General features: G+C 41.5%; 1 protein-coding gene across 5 annotated transcripts in view; it reads left to right on the forward strand.

The window, feature by feature from the left end:
• Nucleotides 1-23,914, forward strand: part of Drep4 (DNA fragmentation factor-related protein 4) — a 247,298-nt gene that overhangs the window by 82,349 nt on the left and 141,035 nt on the right. For all 5 annotated transcript variants that reach the window (XM_067140797.2, XM_067140794.2, XM_067140796.2 and 2 more), the window contains one exon: nucleotides 11,949-12,075. In XM_067140797.2, the coding sequence (XP_066996898.2) occupies nucleotides 11,949-12,075 (127 nt within the window). The remainder of the gene's footprint in view (nucleotides 1-11,948; nucleotides 12,076-23,914) is intronic.

The raw sequence follows: 23,914 nt of genomic DNA on the forward strand, positions 1-23,914 counted from the left end.
ATTGTACGCCAGGAGGCAACAAACTTTTGGTCCAAGAGTTTCCAAGGAAGTGTTTCATGCCAAAAATATAATCGTAACAGCCCCAAAATCAGGGAAAATGAGAAGAAAGGAATTAAAATATTGGTTTAAAGAAGCCTTCTTCCCATTTGCCAAAGGCAAGTATTTGTGACTGTTAGATTCCTGGACTACTTATAGTGATAAAAGCTGTCTTGAAGACATTGCTCCAGGCAACAGTATAGAAATTCTCCAGATTCCTCCTGGCACTACAGGAAAAATATAGCCCTTGGGTAAGTTTTTCTTCTGGCAATTGAAAGCTTTTTTGTCGTGAAGCTTGTGAAGACTTTCAGCTTGATGTTTATCAGAGAAACAGCATATTGAAAATGTAATCTTTCATTCATTTTTCAATTTTCTTCCCCAAGTTTCAAAGGCAGATTAAATACTCATGGTTCACAACCAATTGCATAGCGGAGAGACCTCCTGAGTTCAGAGTGCCTGCAAAATATTGCCTTCAAACAAATAAGGAAAACACCAAAGAACAGTGTGGCCTTAAAATACATATTCGTAGTGTGTGGTGCCAAAAATATGTGTGTTTTTATCATTCGATTAACGCACCTCATTTATGTTTCACATTCGTTCCCGAACAAAGTGACCTTGGTGTGCAGTAGCCTGCCAGTTCACTCTCTCTCTACAACACAACTGCAACTCTACTCCTCTAAGTGCTGCATCAGCCAAAAGATGTAAGGGTTGTCCAGTAGCTGCAATTTCACATGTATTTTGAATCAAGATTTCAACACCATCCATTTTGAAATGGCAGCAAATCTTTTGTATATCACTATTTTATGGTCTCCTCGTCCTCTCAGCGAAATGGTATTTTTGGTTTTGATATGATTGTATTGATAGTTCACTTGTAAGCAAGACCCATATTATTGGTTGTGAAAATCACTAAATATTACCAAAGCAAAAAAACAGGATCTCGGTGCAAGTAGCAGTAATGGAGATTCATTAACCTGACTACATTATACATTACACTAAATAATTATACTTGTAATTACTGAAGGTTTTTAGCTCATTGAGAAAATAAGAATTGTGTGTACTGTGACACATTTTCTGCTTTTAATTTTGTATTTATGTTATAACTGTAGTCCAACAATGGGAGGTGTTTTAATTTTATGATTTTTTTGTAGAACTGAAAAGTTGAACAACTTATTTTGGAAATTGGATGAGAGTTAGCAAATACTAAGTATCTATCCTGTCTTAAATAGTATTTTCTTCAATAAGTAAGAGAAGGAGAAGTTACTTGCATCTTCAAATTATCCACAGTGGGAAAACCTACAATTTTCGGTCTACTTATGAAGTATACTTGGTTGGAGATGAATGATTTAGGACAGGGATGGCGAACCTATGCCACGCATGTCACTAGGTGACACGCGAACACGATTTCGATGGCACGCCACATGAACATATTAAAAGTTGTTATATACGTCTTGTTCTACAGACTATACATATCTCATGGATCGTACAGTCATAGTGTTTCACGTGTAACAAATAATCGAATACCTGGTCGTCAGTCAGCCAGTGAGTGAAGTTTGACTCGTGTGCGGTAGCCAGTAGTGCGTGATTATTCGTTGTGTGTTACTGTTTATTGAATGTCGTTTGTATACAGAGCTCACAAACATGTTTTCGGTGCCGAAAAAACCAGGAACTTAACAAAGGTAGTGACCGGATTCTTCAGGAACAGTGGACAAGGGAATTCAGAGTGATAGAAGCAATAAAGCTTTGTGTTGCCTGTGCTTGAAAACCGTTGTCTCTCGCACATTTAATGTAGGCCTAACGTGCCATTTCGAGACGAATAATTTAAATGTTCGTTCCATTCCAAATGAAGAAGGAAGAGAGCTCGTTTCACAGAAAATCGAACAATACACAAATGTTATCTTTCAGGCCAAGGAATATCAGTGCGATTGTTTCCATCTGTCTGACTGCATATTAGAGCATGGGAAACCGATCTCTGACGGTGAGTTCTTGAAAGAGACTTTCTTATTGACGTCCGATACATTCATTGAAGACTTTCCTAACAAACAACAAATAATTAACAGAATTAAAGAAATGCCAGCCAGCCGAAATATTGTCAGGGGTAGAATAATAAGAATGAGTGAAGATGTTTCGGAGCAATTGAAAGCTGATTCGGATAACTCCCAGATGTATTCACTACGTCTTCATGAAAGCACGGATGTTACCTTACAAGAAACGATTGCTCTTTTCGTCTGATTTCCTTGTGGAAATGTGATGAGGGAGGAATTAGTTAAATTGTTGAGTTTAAGAAATACGACAATAGTAAAGATATAATGAAGGATGTGAAGCAAGAACTTGTATTAAAAATGGGGTTTGATTTACAGAATTTTGCCTCAAGTATGGTGGCTATTCATGGTGGCCTATTTTACATTTCCATCCTATGTTATACCAGGAAGCCGTATGTGCGAAAGAAGATATGCAGTCATTTGAAAGAGTACTCTCGGTGGTAACTAAAATTGTGAACTTCATACCTGCACCTGCTCTAAAAATCGTTAGTTCTTGAAAATGTTACACGAAGTGGAATCTCACTGTGGCGTACTTGTAAGGAACACTACAATAATTTTCGCTGGCTGAGTCGTGTGCAAGTACCGGTACTACAGAGGCTTGTCGAGCTCTTGGACGAAATTCGCTTCCTCATGATAGAAAAGCACGAAGAATTCCCAGAACTCATGGACCCTATTTGGCTGTGCGAATGAATGTTTCTCCGTGATTTTACAGCAGTGTACAATGATATGAATAAGGAACTGCAAGGAAAGGGACACACTACAGATATATTGTTTGAGATCATAAAATCATTCCAGAAAAAACGTGTATTCGTCGTGGATGTTGAAACCAAGAATTTTAAGTACTTTACTTCAGTTAAAGTACAACTTGAACTGATGTCAAATTTTGCAAATCAATAACTTTTGAAGTTAGAAAAAGTATTTGTAAGAAGTGTGTGGACGTCTCACAAAATTCAAAACAAATAATTTCCAAGAGATTTTACCCAGTTTCGAGAGTTGAAGAAGACATTGCACTTTATTACAAAACACAACATTGTACCAACGAGTGACATTAAGTTCAATTTTTTACTGACCATTTAGAATTGATTGAATGTGAAGAAAGCAGTACATGGGTGAACAAATTCGTACAGCTTGGTGAAGCATGAGTGAAAATAGACTGTGCTGTTGATGGTGAATACTTTCTGCAGAAGCCAGATAACTTAATACGTGAACATTGGGACAGCCTCTCAAAACGTTTTCAGTGATGAAGAAACTTGCTACAGCATTACTTACTTTGTTTGGGTCATCATATGCCTACGAACATCTATTTTCTACAATGAACGTTGTGAAGTCAACAGTCATAAGCCGTCTTGGTTCAGACTTAAGTGCTTCGTGTGTGTTATTGAAGACAAGAAGTTACGAACTTAATATACATGACATGGGTGCTAAATGTGAGAACTATATTTCACTTAAAGTCCATTAGCAATATTAGTATTTTTAATTCTTATATCTAATAATATTTAATGACGAAGTGTGTTACAATGGGAGCTTATTATATTTATATATATTTTTACAAGTAATGTTAAGTATCCTCCAAACTTACATACTTAAAAATGTATTTTTTATGTATTTGCAAAATACAACCACGAAACATGCAATCGAATGTATTTACAAGATATATATTAAATAAACAACGCATTATTAAACGTAATTGGGAATTAAGAAGGCGGGGGTGGGAGTGGGGGGGTGGGGAGAGGGTGGTTGTAGCCATTCCTTAAAGGAAAATAATAAGTAGCACAGTCAACAGTTGAGAATAATAAACCAGACTTAAAATGGCACACTAGCTGGAAAAGGTTCGCCATCCCTGATTTAGGATAATCAGTTTCTACTTCACTCAGGTGTATGCATCCTTGAGAAATCAGAATTTTTTAAAATTCAGTCCCATTTGTATATACAACGGTCATTTTATAAGTACTACACTGAACTGCCACCACCCCTACCACTGCTACTACTAGGTACTACTACTACTACTACTACTACTACTACTACTACTACTACTACTACTACTACTACTACTGCATATTCCCGATTACTGTATCTGGGATCAGCACTAATGTTGATTAAACCCAGTTTTACAGTGAATGGATGTTCACTATTGCTTGTCTCTGTGGTGGTTGCTAGCGTGATGTGTTGGATGTAAATGAAAATGTGTATTACAATGAACACAAACACCCAGCTCTCAAGCTAGAAGAATTAACAAGACGCACTTAAAATTCCCAGCCTGGCCGGGAATCAAATCTGGGGCCTTCTCAACTGAAGGCCACTATGCTGACCATTCAACCAAGGAGCCAGATAATGAAGAATCTCCTTTATGTCAGCAATTTAGCAGCACCTTTTGGCACTTACTGGATGGGATGTACCCTTTCTGTTGGTACAGTAGGCTTCAAAAATTTGGATGTGAGCCACACCCCCTCCCATCGCAGAAACAATCCCAGTACAAGTAAGTACCATGAGAGATTTGAGGCGTAGATCGCGACTAGGAAAGGCAAAAAAACCAGCCTTGAACTGGAAAAAGAGCCTCTTTACAAATGAAAAATAGTAAGAGACTAATTCTATAAGTAATAAAATTCAAGTCCATGTAATAAGGGTTTATTAAAATCATAAAATAAAGGTAGGAGGAAAGGAAAATAATCAGTTAAAAGGATAAGAAAGGGTACATACATAAGCAGTCCTGGTCCAGTTGATGGCACAACATTGTTATGTGAGCATGAAGTTACAAAACCCCCCCAAAAAATATTAAGACATTCGGCGAGCTCACTCAGTTAAGTACAATACCATATTGAATGTGCCAGTATTAATATTGGTGCCACAGATCAAAAGGGATCGTTCTTTCCACAAATATATTTCAATTCATTTTTCACACAACATCGTTCCGACACCACCCTCATAGTAACAATCACCACAGATCGCCTAACTCCCCAGCATCAAGGAGAAAACCCCAAGTTGAAAAAAGAAAATAAAATATGTAAGATATGAGAGAAATAACTCCGGACCAAGGAGATAATATTAATAACCAAAGGGGAAAATCCCATACATGCGCATAGCCTAAATGAAAGAAACGTAAAACATGGCGGCCCTATAGGTAAGCGAGCGGCCAAGGCAGGTGCGAAGGCAAAAGAAATAGCACCATACGAAAATGCATGAATAAGATACAGAAACAACATCAAAATGTAAATTCAGCTGATTGATACGTCATTCTTTCACACCCCTCTCATACTAACATTCGCGCACACATTCAGGCACAGCCGGGATCAGCAAGCAATACGACCACCAGCGTCAGTTAAACGATGAACACAATTTCATGTAGCATGACTCCAAGGTCACAAATGAGGTCTCATTTATATCAGAAGTTGCGTGCACAGGACAAACAAATTCAGCTGTGGGATCAGAGAAATCCCACAGTCATGCACAAACCCATCAGGGTTCATACTTCGTACAACACGAGTGGAAGCTCGCGCTGACACAAAGGGCAGTCATCAGATGGCAAATTACATAAAAATGCAGTGCACATGAACAGAAGTAATATGAGACCCAAACATCAACATATCATAATCACAAGAAAAACATGCAGTCCATTCATACTGCGGAGCAAATGACACATATCAATCAAATGGAAATTCTAAGTTCCCATGGAGGGAATTAGATTCTTTTCCACCAATAGAGCATATCAAAAATCAGATCAAAAATTAGATGGATGGCTTTTCCGGCGTTTGCTCTATTAACCAGCGTTTCGTCTTAGGTCTGACACTAGACTCTTCAGAGTGGGATGTGTCAGACCCTACCCACTGACGCTGGGGTGTATGCAGGTGAACTTATCAGAAGCTTATTTATGAAGCACAGTCTGATAACTGCATACGGGAGATAAAACTCCACGATGGAATTAATGCCCGCCTAGCAATTCCAAATGGAAATTCTAAGTTCCCATGGAGGGAATTAGATTCTTTTCCACCAATAGAGCATATCAAAAATCAGATCAAAAATTAGATGGATGGCTTTTCCGGCGTTTGCTCTATTAACCAGCGTTTCGTCTTAGGTCTGACACTAGACTCTTCAGAGTGGGATGTGTCAGACCCTACCCACTGACGCTGGGGTGTATGCAGGTGAACTTATCAGAAGCTTATTTATGAAGCACAGTCTGATAACTGCATACGGGAGATAAAACTCCACGATGGAATTAATGCCCGCCTAGCAATTCCAAATGGAAATTCTAAGTTCCCATGGAGGGAATTAGATTCTTTTCCACCAATAGAGCATATCAAAAATCAGATCAAAAATTAAATGGATGGCTTTTCCGGCGTTTGCTCTATTAACCAGCGTTTCGTCTTAGGTCTGACACTAGACTCTTCAGAGTGGGATGTGTCAGACCCTACCCACTGACGCGGGGTGTATGCAGGTGAACTTATCAGAAGCTTATTTATGAAGCACAGTCTGATAACTGCATACGGGAGATAAAACTCCACGATGGAATTAATGCCCGCCTAGCAATTCCAAATGGAAATTCTAAGTTCCCATGGAGGGAATTAGATTCTTTTCCACCAATAGAGCATATCAAAAATCAGATCAAAAATTAGATGGATGGCTTTTCCGGCGTTTGCTCTATTAACCAGCGTTTCGTCTTAGGTCTGACACTAGACTCTTCAGAGTAGGATGTATCAGACCCTACCCACTGACGCTGGGGTGTATGCAGGTGAACTATAAATAATAGAATAATAGAACAAATATTACGAAAGAATAGCCGAACAAATAATACGAAAGAATACCTGAAGTATATTAACCAGCAAGGAAAAGAGAAGGATGGTGGTATAGGCTAAGTTTCAATCGTTTAAGGACTTTTCTGTAAGTCAAAAACGCAACTCCGATCTGTGTGGGGTCCATTTCATATTCTCTCAAAACCAAAGAAAAGATTTGAGTCAAAGAGATAAAATTCACACCTCGTCGGAAAGATACGACCAATACCAACATAAATGGTCCCTTATTGGACATTATAAATTTTCCAGCTAACTCATTCCTGGTTGCCAGCGTTTCGCCCTCGTGTGCTAGGTTGGGCTCATCAGTTGGTATTATAAATTTACTCATTCGGGACAAATATTTCAGATTCCCAATGGGAATCAACATCTATATCATCTGATGGCCAAGCAGGCATCAATTTTTGGTAAAGAGACAAAGTCTATGTAGTGCATTGGCACTGCCGGTGACTCCAAGTAGCCTACACAGTGGCCTCCACGGTATGCACTAGCCAGCGTCTTGGTAGGTGTGCTAAGTACCAACTGATGAGCCCAACCTAGCACACGAGGGCGAAACACTGGCAACCAGGAATGAGTTAGCTGGAAAATTTATAATGTCCAATAACGGACCATTTATATTGGTATTACAAATTTACTCATTCGAGACAAATATTTCAGATTCCCAATGGGAATCAACATCTATATCTATGTTATCAAAAGATACGACCATGCGTGTCCAACATCGAGGGAGCTGCCCTCTCTAGTATAATCACGGAAGTTGTTAAATCATTCAAGGTGAGGCTGGAAGAGGCCATTAACAATAACAGAGCAGTAATATTTATGAAATTGCCATGCAGATGTATGTGATGAAGCACAAACTGTGCTGATGAATTGAGATGCATAGGCTCATAAAATGCATTTGCTGGCAAGATCTAGTGTTTACACTGCACTGTGCCTTCTGGTGTGAACAAATTTGTTACTTTCATTGTTCTGTCTGTCTCATCCTTGGCTTTGACAACATGAAAGTGACCGAGGTATGAGTGATGGTAGTAATTCCATTGCTTATGCTGCCAGTCCATTACATGAACAGTGTGAAAATGTCGCTCATAGGATCGGTTGGTGCGGGCATTTTGGTGGGCTTGACAGACTGAGATGTAATAGCAACTTCTGGCTCAGCGAGGAAAGCAGTAGGAAACTACCTCATTCCTCATTTTCCTAGTACGCCCTCTTCAGTAATGCCTAGGCCACCTAAGGCGGCTGATAGTGGAGCTGTTGAGATTCAGACCAGCTTCCGGGCTGAGCACTCAACGTACAACAATTCAGGTTCATTAAATCTATCTTTTTCGTCATTTGTCTCACCAACATCATCATCAACCACAAAGAAAGTGCGCCCATGTTAGGTATATTAGAAATCAATTAATATTTTTTCAACCACGCAAGTGGCTATCAGCTTGCATTCCAGAGATTATGGGTTCCAACCGCACTGTCGGCAGCTCTGAAAATGGTTTTCTGTGGTTTCCCATTTTCACACCAGGAAAATGCTGGGGCTGTACCTTAATTAAGGCCACTTTCACTTCCTTCCCACTCCTAGCCCTCTCCTATCCCAGCATCCTCATAAGACCTATCTGTGTCAGTGCATTGTAAAGCAAATTGTAAAACAATATATATATTTTCAAACTTTTTTGTTTTCTAAGCAATACACTTTTTTTTTTGCTATTTGCTTTACGTCGCACCGACACAGATAGGTCTTATGGCGACAATGGGATAGGAAAGGCCTAGGAATGGGAAGGAAGCGGCTGTGGCCTTAATGAAGGTACAGCCCCAGCATTTGCCTGGTGTGAAAATGGGAAACCACGGAAAACCATATTTAGGGCGCCGACAGTGGGGTTCGAACCCACTATCTCCTGATTACTGGATACTGGCCGCACTTAAGCGACTGCAGCTATCGAGCTCGGTAAGCAATAAACTGAAACTTCAGTTATTCCTATTTGATTTTTCACTCCTCATAAATTACTGTTGGGAACATGCAGGTCATGAGGTTCGTAGTGCTCTAGTGGACTTCCCTGAGTTACCTTGTTGCCTAGTGTTGTGAGCTGCAAATGTAAATAGTGAGCAATGTTCAGTCTTCAGCCATAAGGCTGGTTGAATCCTCAACAGCTCCACCATCGGCTGTCATAGATGGCCTAGGCATCACTGAAGAATTGCGATCATTGAGGGATATTTTCATCTATGGTTGATTTAATGCCATGAATTTTACACCCAAAACTGATTCAAATAAAATCACAAATGAGCATGCTATTTCAAATGAGATCGTATGTGTTAAATAACAGAAGGTTTAAATTTATTTTTCTATTTGTTCTATGTCGCACTGACACTTATGGCAACGATGGGATAGAAAGGAGCTAGGATCAGAAAGGAAGAGACTGTGGCCTTAATTAAAGTACAGCCCCAGCATTTGCCTGGTGTGAAAAACGATTAACCTCTCAGTGCGTTAAATGGGGCTTAGGACGCAAAAACAAAAATACTCATTTCTCAGAAAGCATTTAACATATGAAGACAAAATTCCAGATGGCAGTATATATTTTTAATCCTAGATGTGAAATACGAAATATTTTAAAACATTCCACCTCTAAGAGGTTAAATGAGGTTAGCTCTGGAAACAAAATTATTCATCCCTCCAAAATCATTTGATGTACGTAGTTATACTTCAAAATGTATGTCAGTATGTCCTTACAGGGGTTATCCACACCCCTCCTTTGTGATGCAGTATACATTCTAGCAGCAATTTCGTCAAGTAGCTTCTGTTCATTGCAGTACCATTCACAATATTGACTTCACAAAAACAAAAGAAAGCTGGAATCGCAAAAATTGGCTTGTGTCCATATGATGAGATGACTGTCCTGAGATATTTTTTTTTATTTGCTTTACATCTCACTGACATAGGTAGGTCTTATGGCAATGATGGGATAGGAAAGGACTAGGAGTGGGAAGGAAGCAGCATTTGCCCAGAGTAAAAGTGGGAAACCACAGAAAACCATGTTCAGGGCTGCCGACAGTGGGGTTCAAACCCACTATCAGCTGATTGCAAGCACGCTTTGATTTAGAACAGAATTCAAATATTCTTAATCTTACTGTAGATAAAATATGCAGAAAACTCTACCCTCTCGAGAGCTCTACAGCTGACTGCTGACCCCTCCAGCTCCATACTCACAGCGCCGTTTATCTAGCAACATTACATTACTCAGCTCTCACCTGACATCACAAAAACTGACAGCATTACTCTTTGTTCTGACACATCACACTGCCTGAAACTGTCTTTTTCTGATTTAAATCATTTTCAAATTATGAACAAGAAGCCATCTCAGCCCCTCCCCATCGTTTGAATATCATAATGCCAATTGGCTCAATATTTAAGTTAACACAATAATGCTGCTATCACCTGTGATATCTGAGTGATATCATCACTGGTTTTCCAGTCAGCAGTTTCATTTCAAATCCTGAATGATGGTTTAGGGCAATTTCGAAGTAAAAAGTCATATCCATGTGGTTCATATACAGCATAAAACTGCAGATCCCATTGTTACAAGATTTTCTGTTGTTTAAAATTGTAAACTCACTTAATTCCTTTTGCTTGGAATGTATTTACACTGACTGACAGTGACAATGCAACACCAAGGAGGAGTGGTTCGAAAGAGATGAAAGTTGGGGAAAAAACAGAGACAGCACGGACGAATAATTTATGTTTATTTCAAACCGATATGCAGGTTACACAATGCGCACGGCATCGACTCCGTAGGATGTAGGACCACCGCGAGCGGCGATGCACGCAGAAACACGTCGAGGTACAGAGCCAATAAGAGTGCGGATGGTGTCCTGAGGGATGGTTCTCCATTCTCTGTCAACCATTTGCCACAGTTGGTCGTCCGTACGAGGCTGGGGCAGAGTTTGCGAACGGCGTCCAATGAGATCCCACACGTGTTCGATTGGTGAGAGATCCGGAGAGTACGCTGGCCACGGAAGCATCTGTACGCCTCGTAGAGCCTGTTGGGAGATGCGAGCAGTGTGTGGGCGGGCATTATCCTGCTGAAACAGAGCATTGGGCAGCCCCTGAAGGTACGGGAGTGCCACCGGCCGCAGCACATGCTGCACGTAGCGGTGGGCATTTAACGTGCCTTGAATACGCACTAGAGGTGACGTGGAATCATACGCAATAGCGCCCCAAACCATGATGCCGCGTTGTCTAGCGGTAGGGCGCTCCACAGTTACTGCCGGATTTGACCTTTCTCCACGCCGACGCCACACTCGTCTGCGGTGACTATCACTGACAGAACAGAAGCGTGACTCATCGGAGAACACGACGTTCCACCATTCCCTCATCCAAGTCGCTCTAGCCCGGCGCCATGCCAGGCGTGCACGTCTATGCTGTGGAGTCAATGGTAGTCTTCTGAGCGGACGCCGGGAGTGCAGGCCTCCTTCAACCAATCGACGGGAAATTGTTCTGGTCGATATTGGAACAGCCAGGGTGTCTTGCACATGCTGAAGAATGGCGGTTGACGTGGCGTGCGGGGCTGCCACCGCTTGGCGGCGGATGCGCCGATCCTCGCGTGCTGACGTCACTCGGGCTGCGCCTGGACCCCTCGCACGTGCCACATGTCCCTGCGCCAACCATCTTCGCCACAGGCGCTGCACCGTGGACACATCCCTATGGGTATCGGCTGCGATTTGACGAAGCGACCAACCTGCCCTTCTCAGCCCGATCACCATACCCCTCGTAAAGTCGTCTGTCTGCTGGAAATGCCTCCGTTGATGGTGGCCTGGCATTCTTAGCTATACACGTGTCCTGTGGCACACGACAACACGTTCTACAATGACTGTCGGCTGAGAAATCACGGTACAAAGTGGGCCATTCGCCAACGCCGTGTCCCATTTATCGTTCGCTACGTGCGCAGCACAGCGGCTCATTTCACATCATGAGCATACCTCAGTGACGTCAGTCTACCCTGCAATTGGCATAAAGTTCTGACCACTCCTTCTTGGTGTTGCATTTGCTCTGTCAGTCAGTGTATTTAACATTCTAGTTATTGGGAGTATTGAACATATATTGATGTTTCAGAGGTTAGAAGATAAGCTTATTGTTCAGCTGGAAGATGGGACCATTGTGGATGAAGAACCTTATTTTGATACTCTTCCTTCGAACACCCTTTTCATATTGCTTTTGCCAGGAGAAAATTCTATAACAGGTAAGAGATTGCCATCATGAAAATGATTTTTATTTTGTCAATAATTTAATGATTCCTTTAGCCAACATTAGTAACATTTTTTTCTATGCACCAGGAAATATAGGCTATACTGTAACCCATTACTATATTGCACCATAATTTAAAAATTACACTTACATTTTTAAGTTGAGTGAAGTTTGTAGAGTTGATGTGTGGAGCTCATTTCGGCCTGTCATCTGCATACATTCAAAGATATAAACTTCATATTTCTTGTTTCCGTATTGAACTGAGATCATAGAGATAAGGTTGAACATTAAAAAACTTATCTCTGTCATCTGCAAACATGTTGTAGTGTTCATTCTCATTACTAGGGTTATACTTTCAAAGTATAATTTAGATTATCATGATCTTCGTGATTTGATGCCACTTGGGTGCCCATATTCACCAGTTTAGGTATTCTTCTTTCTGTACCACATCATAGTACCTTAGGGCAAGCAACACTTGGCACTCCTTGTAACAAAACTATAAACTCTTAAGTAGATAGCAAGCATGTTAGTGGTCCTGTAATTACCCTTTTGCATGAGGGGTAAATCTGAATAGAAATGGAAGGAAAATCTGATGGATAGGACTAATGATTTTTTTAATACCTTAAAACAATAATCACCACCATCACCGCTAATCTAGTATAGCAGTAAGATTGGAAACGTCAGACTAGGGTAAGGTGATTGTTAATCAGCACGCTGATACACAAAGAATATTCACAGATGTGTATAAGCTGTTCAGAACATGAAGTAACATTCAGCATAATACTGAAAGAGGGGGAAAGATATACAAAATTAGTGTCCACATTCAGTTCATGAATTACTCTCATTCAGTTTAATATTGTTAACTTTAAATTTCTACAAGTATTGGAAAGGAACAAACAGCGAGCAGTGTGGCTGCGCACTTTAACATGCTACAGCTATGGAGCCAGGCTGTGCATTTGGCAGATGAGTGAGTTTGAACCCCACTGTCTGTTCTCCTGAGACTAGTTTTCTTTGGTGTCCTATTTTCATTTTCAGGCAGTTATCTAGCTGCAATTGGAAGATGGCAGTGGAGTTGGAAGAGGAAAACAACAAAGAGAATGGAGTATAAGGGTGTTCTGGGAAGTATGAGTGAGGTGGTTCTAGTGGCAGCTGTGGTGGCAGTGTTACTAATGATTGGGGGCATGGAATTGAATCCTGGCCCAAATTCAAGCGGAAATATCAGCTGGGACAACATTGAAGTACCGAGCTCGATAGCTGCAGTCGCATAAGTGCGGCCAGTATCCAGTATTCGGGAGATAGTAGATTCGAACCCCACTGTCGGCAGCCCTGAAAATGGTTTTCCGTGGTTTCCCATTTTCACACCAGGCAAATGCTGGGGCTGTACCTTAATTAAGGCCACGGCCGCTTCCTTCCCACTCCTAGCCCTTTCCTGTCCCATCGTCGCCGTAAGACCTATCTGTGCCGGTGCGACGTAAAACAACTAGCAAAAAAATAAAAAAAATTGAAGCCATTAAGGAGGTAGCGAAAGATGCGTGCCAATTGGATCAGATTAGGGAAATGATTCGGATCAATCAAAAGAGTTTGAAAACATGAAGAGGTGGATCCAGGAAAAAATGGGTGAGTCAGTGTCCAAAATGGGATGTAATGAGGAAATTATTGTGCTATTGAGGAAGAAAGTAAAAAATTTGGAAGAGGAGGTGGTTAAATTGAAGAAAGAGGAAGCAATTAGTAGTCAGGAACATTCGAGGAAATGTATGGTGTCCAGGAGGGTGTGAAAGAAAATAAGGTGCACACAGTATACAAAGTGATGGAGGTAATACAGAACAAAATGAAGATTAACTTCAGTGAAGTTGACATTGATGATGTAGAAAAGGTAGGCAAAGTGAGAGGGCACAGAGCAATTAAGGTCAGGTTATTATCTACCTTAATGGCCGATATTGTTGTGAGAAATGCTGGGCATTTACAAGGAGAGAAAGTATGTGTGAAAGTATGTGGGTAGTGAAGGTAGCAAGAGCTTGAAAATTTTTTTTTTGCTAGGGGCTTTACGTCGCACCGACACAGATAGGTCTTATGGCGACGATGGGATAGGAAAGGCCTAGGAGTTGGAAGGAAGCGGCCGTGGCCTTAATTAAGGTACAGCCCCAGCATTTGCCTGGTGTGAAAATGGGAAACCACGGAAAACCATCTTCAGGGCTGCCGATAGTGGGATTCGAACCTACTATCTCCCGGATGCAAGCTCACAGCCGCGCGCCTCTACGCGCACGGCCAACTCGCCCGGTTTTGAAAATTTTAAGGAGACATATAATGAAAGCCAGGCACCAAGGACTGAGGGCACATATCAGGGGCCAACAGCTGGTTGTGTCCAATGGTAGATGGGTGAGAACACGAACAGTGACCAAGCTTCAAGGAATTGATGAGAAGCTCACGCAGGAAGAGTGCATGGTGGCAAGGCAAGGTGACAGGCAGGCCGCAGTGTGAATGGAGGGGCGTGACGAGGTGAGAGGCGAGTGCAGGGCGGAGGTCAGTGTCCAGTGTGGCCCAGGAATGGAAGCGAGGATTCAGCGGGTGTTTGTGGAGGGAGAAACTCAAGAATCTGCAAATCCAGTCTTCACTGTGCACGTGCATGGTAAAGGTGCAGGTTCGCAGGAAGATATAAAAGGAAGAAAGATCTTGAGTAAAGGGAGATGTATGAGTTTAAGGGACCTGTGGGGTAAGAAAACTAAAGGTGTTGAGGATAAGGAGGGCAAAGAGCGTCTCAAAATTTCCAAAAATGATGGAATAGAAGTGGAAAGTGAGAGGGCTATAATGAAAATGAAAATCCGCAACCTCTTTCCAATCATTTGACCGGATCAGGAATGCAATGAATGAAGACCCATCTAGTGGCGAGGATACGAATTGTGCCGGCTGCCGAAGTCTGTTGCACTCCACTGGGCCAATTATTAATTATCGACAGGTGAAATGAAATTACATTAGAGAGTGTTGCTGGAATGAAAGATGACAGGGAAAACTGGAGTACCCGGAGAAAAATCTGTACCACTTCCGCTTTTTCCAGCATAAAGCTCACATGGAGTGACCGGGATTTGAACCACGGAACCCAGTGGTGAGAGGCTGGCGTGCTGCCGAGAGGGCCGTAATAATGAGAAGTAAATCAAGTAATGTGGCAGAGGGGGGGTAAGAATAAGGGAGGAAATGGAGATGCAGGGGAGGCTAGGTTATAACTAGACTGGAAGACAGGATTTGTAAATATCACTCAATCAATCAATCAATCAATACTGATCTGCATTAAGGCAGTCGCCCAGGTGGCAGATTCCCTATCTGTTGCTTTCCTAGCCTTTTCCTAAATGATTTCAAAGAAATAGGAAATTTATTGAACATCTCCCTTAGTAAATTATTCCAATCCCTAACTCCCCTTCCTATAAATTAATATTTGCCCCAGTTTGTCCTCTTGAATTCCAACTTTATCTTCATATTGTGATCTTTCCTACTTTTATAAATGCCACTCAAACTTATTCGTCTACTAATGTCATTTCACGCCATCTTTCCGCTGACAGCTCGGAACATACCACTTAATACCAATATAAATGGTCCGTTATTGGACATTACAAATCTTCCAGCTAACCCACTCCTGGTTGCCAGTGCCTCGCCTTCGTGTGCCAGGCTGGGCTCATCAGTCGGTACCTAGCACACCTACCAAGACGCTGGCTAGCGCATATCGTGGAGGCCACTGTGTAGGCTAATTCCCTATGGGAATCAACATCTATATCAACATTCCACTTAGTCGAGCAGCTCTCCTTCTTTCTCTCAATTCTTCCCAGCCCAAACTTTGCAACACTTTTGTAACGCTACTCTTTTGTCGGAAATCACCCAGAACAAATCGAGCTGCTTCTCTTTGGATTTTTTCCAGTTCTTGAATCCGGTAATCCTGGTGAGGGTCCCATACACTGGAACCATACTCTAGTTGGGTTCTTACCAGAGACTTATATGCCCTCTCCTTTACATCCTTACTACAACCCCTGAACACCCTCATAACCATGTGCAGAGATCTGTACCCTTTATTTACAATCCCATTTATGTGATTACCCCAATGAAGATCTTTCCTTATATTAATACATAGATACCTACAATGATCCCCAAAAGGAACATTCACCCCATCAACGCAGTAATTAAAACTGAGAGGCCTTTTCCTATTTGTGAAACTCACAACTTGACTTTTAACCCCGTTTATCAACATACCATTGCCTGCTCTCCACTCACAACATTTTCGAGGTCACGTTGCAGTTGCTCACAATTTTGTAACTTATTTATTACTGTATAGAGAATAACATCATCCACAAAAAGTAAGGATTGTTAAGTAATATGTGTAATGAAGAAGTAATAAAATTAATAGAAAGCTTTGATATAATGGCATTCCTAGAGACATGGTTAGAAATAGGGAATGTGTTAATGTGAAGGGTGTTTGTGGTGAAATACAAATCTAAAAGAAAAGAGCGGACAAAGCGGGGGTCGCTGGGGGTGGGGGGGAGGGAGGGTATTGTTGTTTTAATAAAGGAGGAGATTAATCAGTTAATGGAAGGCATTGAGAATGAGATGGATGAGGTGGTTTGGGTCTTTTATAATATGGGGAATAAGAAAGGGAGAGGAAAGAAGATATGCTTGGTTTTGCTATACTGTCACCCCAAGAGCTCCACATATGCTAATGAACATTTTTTTTGAGGATTTTTTACTGGAAACAAGTGTCATAGTGGGGGAATATGAAGAAGATGGAATGGTGCTATTTGGTGATTGGAATGCTAGGCTAGGTGATCTTTGTCGAACATTCAGCAAGAAGGATGAGATGGGGATGAGGGGAGGAAGATGTAGCAAAGATAAAGAAAGAAATAGTTATGGATTATAACTCTTAGAATTATGTGGAGCAGGCAAATTTTATATTTTGAATGGCTGGTGGGAAGGGGATAGGAAATGGCAGTTGACGTATATTACATCGCAGGGTGGAATTGTTATAGATTTAGTAATTTGCTCAGAAGACGTATTAGCAGGGGCGTATTCTTCTTGAATGCGGCATTCATTGCATACGTTATGATAACACAAAGAACTGTCTGTGTACTATTTTAGGTTGTTTCAAGTCAAATATTAACGATTTCATCTCTCAGAAGTTCAAAAGGTCCGCGCAACTGTACTGGTTCCGTTGCTTGACTACGTGTGGTGCTGGTGTAGTCTCGCCGTCTACACCACACTAGGAAGAAAGAGACAGCGAATGGAGGAGTTAAGGATGTAAGGCATTCAATCTTAAAATTGCATTCGGTGGCAGACGTAGTTCTGAAACCCTCCGAATGATGTCGCTGCAATTGAAACTTGGTCAGAATTTGTCACTCCATACCCGTGCTACCCTCTGCCATCTGTTAGCAACTTGGAGAAAGTCGGCATCTTTACAGCGAACGGGACCCACAGATTACCCCCCAGCGAGAACCCAGCGTGACAAAACTGACCAATGCCACTGGGGTGACTTACCTCCAGTGCTTGAGTTGTGGCTAACTAGTGAGTTAATTCATTGTGTTTTCGGTGTTTTATTATATTTTGCGCACATGTGGTATTAACGATGGATGAATCTAAAACGGATATAATTGTAAATCAGTTTGAAAAGCCATTTACTGGGCGTTCGTTTGATGAAAAGATTCAAATAGTTAAAGCCGGGAGACCTCTACCTTCCCTCGTAAATTTCTTCTTCTTCTTAATCTGCTTACCCTCCAGGGTTGGCTTTTCCCTCGGACTCAGCGAGGGATCCCTCCTCTACCGCCTCAAGAGCAGTGTACTGGAGCTTCAGACTCTGGGTTGGGGGTACAACTGGGGAGGATGACCAGTACCTCGCCCAGGCTGCCTCACCTGCTATGCTGAACAGGGGCCTTGCGGGGGATGGGAAGATTGGAAGGGATAGACAAGGAAGAGGGAAGGAAGTGGCCGTGGCCTGAAGTTAGGTACCATCCCGGCATTTGCCTGGAGGAGAAGTGGGAAACCACGGAAAACCACTTCGTGGATGGCTGAGGTGGGAATCGAACCCACCTCTACTCAGTTGACCTCCCGAGGCTGAGTGGACCCCGTTCCAGCCCTCGTACCACTTTTCAAATTTCGTGGCAGAGCCGGGAATCGAACCCGGGCCTCCGGGGGTGGCAGCTAATCACACTAACCACTACACCACAGAGGCGGACCCTCATAAATTTAAAAACAGAAAACAAGAATTGTGTACGCACATTCAATCCAGAAACTTACAGTAAAACTGTTTGGCTGGAGTTCACCTACATGTAATTAGGGTGAGTAGAATTGAAATTTACGTAATACATTGTGTTAACTGCATGGTTACTAGTTGCATGCCTCAGTGGAGATTCCAGGATACGCCACTGCGTATTAGGGAGAATTAGGTGGATTGAAATAGGGGACTGGGTTAAATCCCACCATGTCCCGGTTTGGGTGATGATGGAAAGAAGTGAGAGAGAGGAAAAGAAAGGAGGAAAAAAGAGGGAGTGTTGAGAAGGGTGGAGGATATGTTAAATATAAATGGTCAGAAAATGTAAAACAGGTTTTTGATGCCCTCATAGAAAATGAACTGCAATTAATTAAGTGTGGATGGAAGGCAGCCTTGAGAGTAGACAATGTGGACAGACTGCTGGAATTAATTGAATACCCAATTAAGGGGGTAGTCCAGATAGATAGATAGATAGATAGATAGATAGATGTAAGAGAAGAAAGACGGGAGAGGAAGAAGGGTGGTACAACAAAGAGTGTAAAGAAATGAAAACAGTCATGAAGTCTCTAAAAGATTATAGAAAAAATGGTGGGAGTGCAGAAAGAGAAGATTTTTGCAAATTAAGAAAAGAATACAAGCTTAAAATTGCTGAGAAGAAGTCATGGATAAGAGAACAAGTAGATTCAATAAATAGGGAGTGCAAGATGAAGCAACCTGAAAGGGCTTGGGTCAGAGTTAATAGAATTAATAAGTGGAGGGAAGAGGGGTGATAAGCTGAGTATTGACTACGATCAATAGGTGGACCTCTTCCGAGAATTATTAGGAGGGAAGGATAGATGGAAAGATACGGGGGAGAAAAGGTCATATGGAGAGGTGTGAATATACAGATATAGGAGCTTGATAAAGAAATATCAAAAGAAGAAGTATTAGGCGTGATATAAAAACTTACGGGTAGTTTGGCGGGTGGAAGCAATGGTGTCAATAACTTGTTTTTGAAAGAAATGGGTAAATATAGTCAGATGATAGAGGGCATAGTAAAACTATTCAATAAGATTTTCGAGGATGGCAGGTTTCCAAAAGAGTGGGAAACGAGGATTATGCCCAATTTACAAAAAGAAGGGCGAGAGGAACCTCCAGAATAACTATAGAGGTATAACCTTACTGGACTCCTTGAGCAAGATTTATACATGTGTATTGGCAAGTGACTGAGGGACTGGGTGGAAGAGCAGTCGATACTATCAGTTTTTCAGGCTGGATTTAGAAAGGGTAGAAGAACAACAGATAATATATTGACAGTCAAGATGATTCTGGAGAAATATTTGAGTAAAGGAGGTAAAGTACACTGACTGAGCAAAATATCATGGGATAGTGGAGCACTGATGCGCAGGTGTGTTGTCTGCGCACTACACGCCCCCTGTGCCAGTGACAGTTGTATAGGAGACCTTGTGAGCAGTGGCTGTGCTTGTGTCAGGTGTAACATGGAACGTCGTCATGAGCTGACACCATTAAGCGGGGTATGGTGGTCGGTGCCCGACGGATGGGAAGTGCGATTTTGGAAGTGGTGCGGGAATTCAGCTTTACACGATCAACCGTGTCCAGGGTGTATCGTGAATGGTTGAATGCGGGTGTCACCGTCCACAACAGACGAACGACCGGCCGTCCAGCCACTCTCGATGTCAGTTTTTATGCCACAGCCTATGTAGCTGTATGTTTCATCCGTTATTTGTAATAGAATAAATCGGGTAACTGGATACTGTCATCGTTAGGTGTGCACAGCCGTGAGTCAGCAGTGTGGGGAAGTTTATGCCTTCTGAGGGGAAGAGACTTGGGTCCGAGTGTCAAACCTTGCCCGCTGTAAGTGCAGTGCCTGTGCTATAAATACCTGTGCACGAAAATACACAAATTGTTGGTGGATGCACACTGTAAAAGTAACACGCCTGTAGCCTACCTTCGTGCAGTTAGCAATTTGGTCCCATATTGCACAGCTTGTGTGATGCTCTCTGTGTGCAAGACGTTAGATGAGTTTGTTGCCTAACATACCGTTAATCTCTCCATCAAATATGTATGTATTGCACCTGTAAGGTAAAGTTGGATTTCATCTCTACAATATTGTATTTCATCTTGTCAACATGGTATGTAATCTCAGTACACTGCTACATATGACAGTTCGATATCTGCTCCAAAATGACATACTCTCTGCCTGGAGACTCGACCAATATATGACGTGGGAGTGTCGGTTATATTGTGAAGGAAGCTCTTTCCCAAGATGCTAGTATTGCTCTAAAGCATTCAGTGTATGTAAAAACTCCATGATCTATTATGAGGAGGTATTTAGTCTTGAATAAGGGTTTTGTTCGTCATGTTAGTATGTTGCAATCTCTTGGCGTTGTAACACCAGTCTTCGTACCTAAAGTACTTTTGCACCATACCGTGAATTGGTTGAATTCTTGGTTTTTATGTGGTTAAAATGTCAAAACTCCACCATGTATTGTCCAGAATTAAGTTTCAAATCCTTGTGATTTAATTAATGTCATCACGAGCTCGTGAAGTGGTCCGGAATCATGTTGGACCACTGTGTTCCTTTAGCAAGAAAGGACAAATGCATAAATATCCCTCCGACCCCAAGACCGCTTATTCTCATTGGCCAATCACTGCTGTCACTACCAAGTAGATCTGACATTTCAAAAATTTCATATGCATTTTATAAGTGGACTTTTAACTTTTTGTTGTTATTTCAAATCTGTATGCGTAACAAGTATTACACGAGTTCAGTGAACTGACAGCAATCCAGTTTTGAAAAGCTGTATCGGTAACTGCACATCATCACACACTGCAGGTGTGCCATGTCTTAACATTTGGGATGGAGCTCAGTACCTGTATCTCATATGACGAAGACTGTGTGAGAGTGGTTATTTAAAAAAGCAAAGTTTTTTTTTTTAAATGACCACTAGGACTACTAATTATCTGGGAAGTGTAAGTGGTGTACATGTTTATTACATGACCAATGCTGTCTTTCCAGATCAACTAGTACAAATTTATGTAAATTATTGTGTTCAAGAGACTAAGATATGTTTAAGAGTTACGATCGGTGGCTATAATAAGGGATATGCACAACTGAAGCCTGGAATTTGTCGTAGGTACAACATCGTTACTGGTAAAACCTTCAATTATAATGTTGGTATATTTTAGTCATATTTTATAAAATGTTAAATAGGAATAATACATGGTTTCCCTGTAAATATGTATTATAAAATTTGTATAACCTCGAACACGTATTGTGTATAAGTTTAACCTCAAAATCTATATAGTCGAAAGCGGTAGAAAACTCTATAATATTCGTATATTAGATTTATTCTACTATAATTTGGTATATATGAAGGGTTCTGGAAACTTACTGTAAGGTTTATTATCCAGATACATGTAGAGACATTAGGAATGTTGGAGAAATTTCCATGTGTATTGGTAAACAGTAATGAAAGTTCTAGCTGGATCCATTACTGGAGTACTCCATTTGACTAGCTGGTCAATCGATGTTTCTTGTTTGTTCCATTAGAGTGTTGTAAGAACCCTTCCAGAAATCGATAATTCTAGACGGTTGATCGAACAATATATATATCGAACCATCAGTCAGTGAGGCGGTGAGTTCAAGAGAGCGTATATTATAGTGCCTGAGTGTGTGTTGTTAATATCTGTACTTGTCAGAATCGACTTCAGAGTACTCCATTATTAAGTGTTGTAGTGTCTCTTGCTAGTGTGTATAATTGTGTGTTGTGACTTACAGTGACAATAAAGTAATTTACACAAGGAAGTGAGGGGAGTTACGGATTGGAATAACTTACCAAGGGAGATGTTCAATAATTTTCCAATTTATTTGCGATCATTTAAGAAAAGGCTAGGAAAACAACAGATAGGGAATCTGCCACCTGGGCGACTGGCCTAAATGCAGGTCAGTAGTGATTGAAATTGATTGAACGTGTTCATGTGTGATATTTATTTCCGTCAAATAAAATCGCATTTGTGAATGATAAATTGATGACCGCGACAGGATAGAACAGGACACTTCGTGACTCGGCAATGAAGATCGACCAAATGACCGTGGCAATTTTATGGAGAATGCTTGCATCCTTAGGTTTACGAACGGCTGGAAGCAAAGCGGACTTACAAGAGAGGCTGCGCCAGAATTTGATAGACAACGAGGAGGACCCCTAGGCAGTTTCGACTTCAAAGTCACCTCGGAGGAGGAAACCAATGACCGGGTAAGCATTATGTTCGCACAACTAAATGCTTTGATTCAGGCCCAGTCTTGAAAAAATCGAGGCTCGGTCTGGAAAAATCGAGGCCCAGTTTAAGAAAATCGAAGCCTAGTCTAAAAACATCGAGGGCCGGTCCGAAAAACTCGAGTGGAAAATCGAGGCCCGCTCTCAAGAAATAAAGGGCCGAATCAATTCTTTGGTTTAAGATCTGAAAGAAGATATTTCAAAAATTAATGACAAAATCAGCAACTTAGAATTAGACATAGATAAAGTAGTAAGTGATATGCACACCTTGCAAAACAAATTCAAGGAGAAGATTGGAGAAGCTGAGCGGGAATCCAACAGTCTTAAAACCATAGCAGGCCAGAAGTTTACTAAGTTTGAATCCGAGGTTAATAGAAAAATTTTATCCCAGGAGAAAAACATTTCTATAGGCTGTAGTCAACCTGGCAGAGGTATGGACCTCCCCCGTGGGATACCAGTTAATCCCAGAGTTATCAAAGACAACCTACCGGAATTTCATGGGAGGCTCGAAGAGTCCTAAAACATTTCTAAAGACATAGGAGTCTCTACTGGGTAGGACAAATATACCTACGGAAATATATTTGCAAATTGTCAGCCAGCAACTAAAAGTGTCAGCAGGGGCTTGGTGGCAGATCATTAAAGGGCTCAGCCTCGACTGGGAGGAATTCAAGAAAGAATTTGTCCAGAGATTTGACTCGGAGGCTGTCCAAACTTCAGTACATAAAAACATTCCTAACTGAAGCACAACCCAGTGGAATGAGAGCAGGAACTTTCGTAATTTAAAAACTCCAGCTCTTTAATAGAGTCCGCGAAGGGGAAAATATTGATACGAGCATCCCTTATATACTTGAACTGCTACATGATAAGGTTCGATCACGTGTTAAGGTGGCACACACAAAAATATTTGAAGAGCTCTGTCACACCATAGCAATATTAGACGAAGAAACAAGTTACCATGCCTCAAAAATGAAAACCTCAACAGCGGAGGAACCCTGGAAATGCTACCGATGTGGGCGGACCGGGCATCTAAAAGACCGCTGGCCGGAAAACTAGATTGGGACAGTTCGAGTCGGGGCAAGGATGGTTCTGGAAGAATGAAGAAGCCCCAGAGACATTACATCTGGCTAGAAGGTGAACATATTGGTCAAATCTATAGTGATGATGAACCTAATCCATCCCACCTGGCTATTAACTTGACAATTAATTACAAGCCTTCCATCGCTATCCTTGACACTCAAGCTTCACACTTGTTCGTGAACATGAATGTGGCAAAATTATTAAATCCTGTTCGTCCTGCTAAGGTGGCAACAGTCAAGGGG

Source organism: Anabrus simplex, chromosome 2, assembly GCF_040414725.1.
Source record: "Anabrus simplex isolate iqAnaSimp1 chromosome 2, ASM4041472v1, whole genome shotgun sequence".
Classification (NCBI taxonomy): Eukaryota; Metazoa; Arthropoda; class Insecta; order Orthoptera; family Tettigoniidae; genus Anabrus; species Anabrus simplex.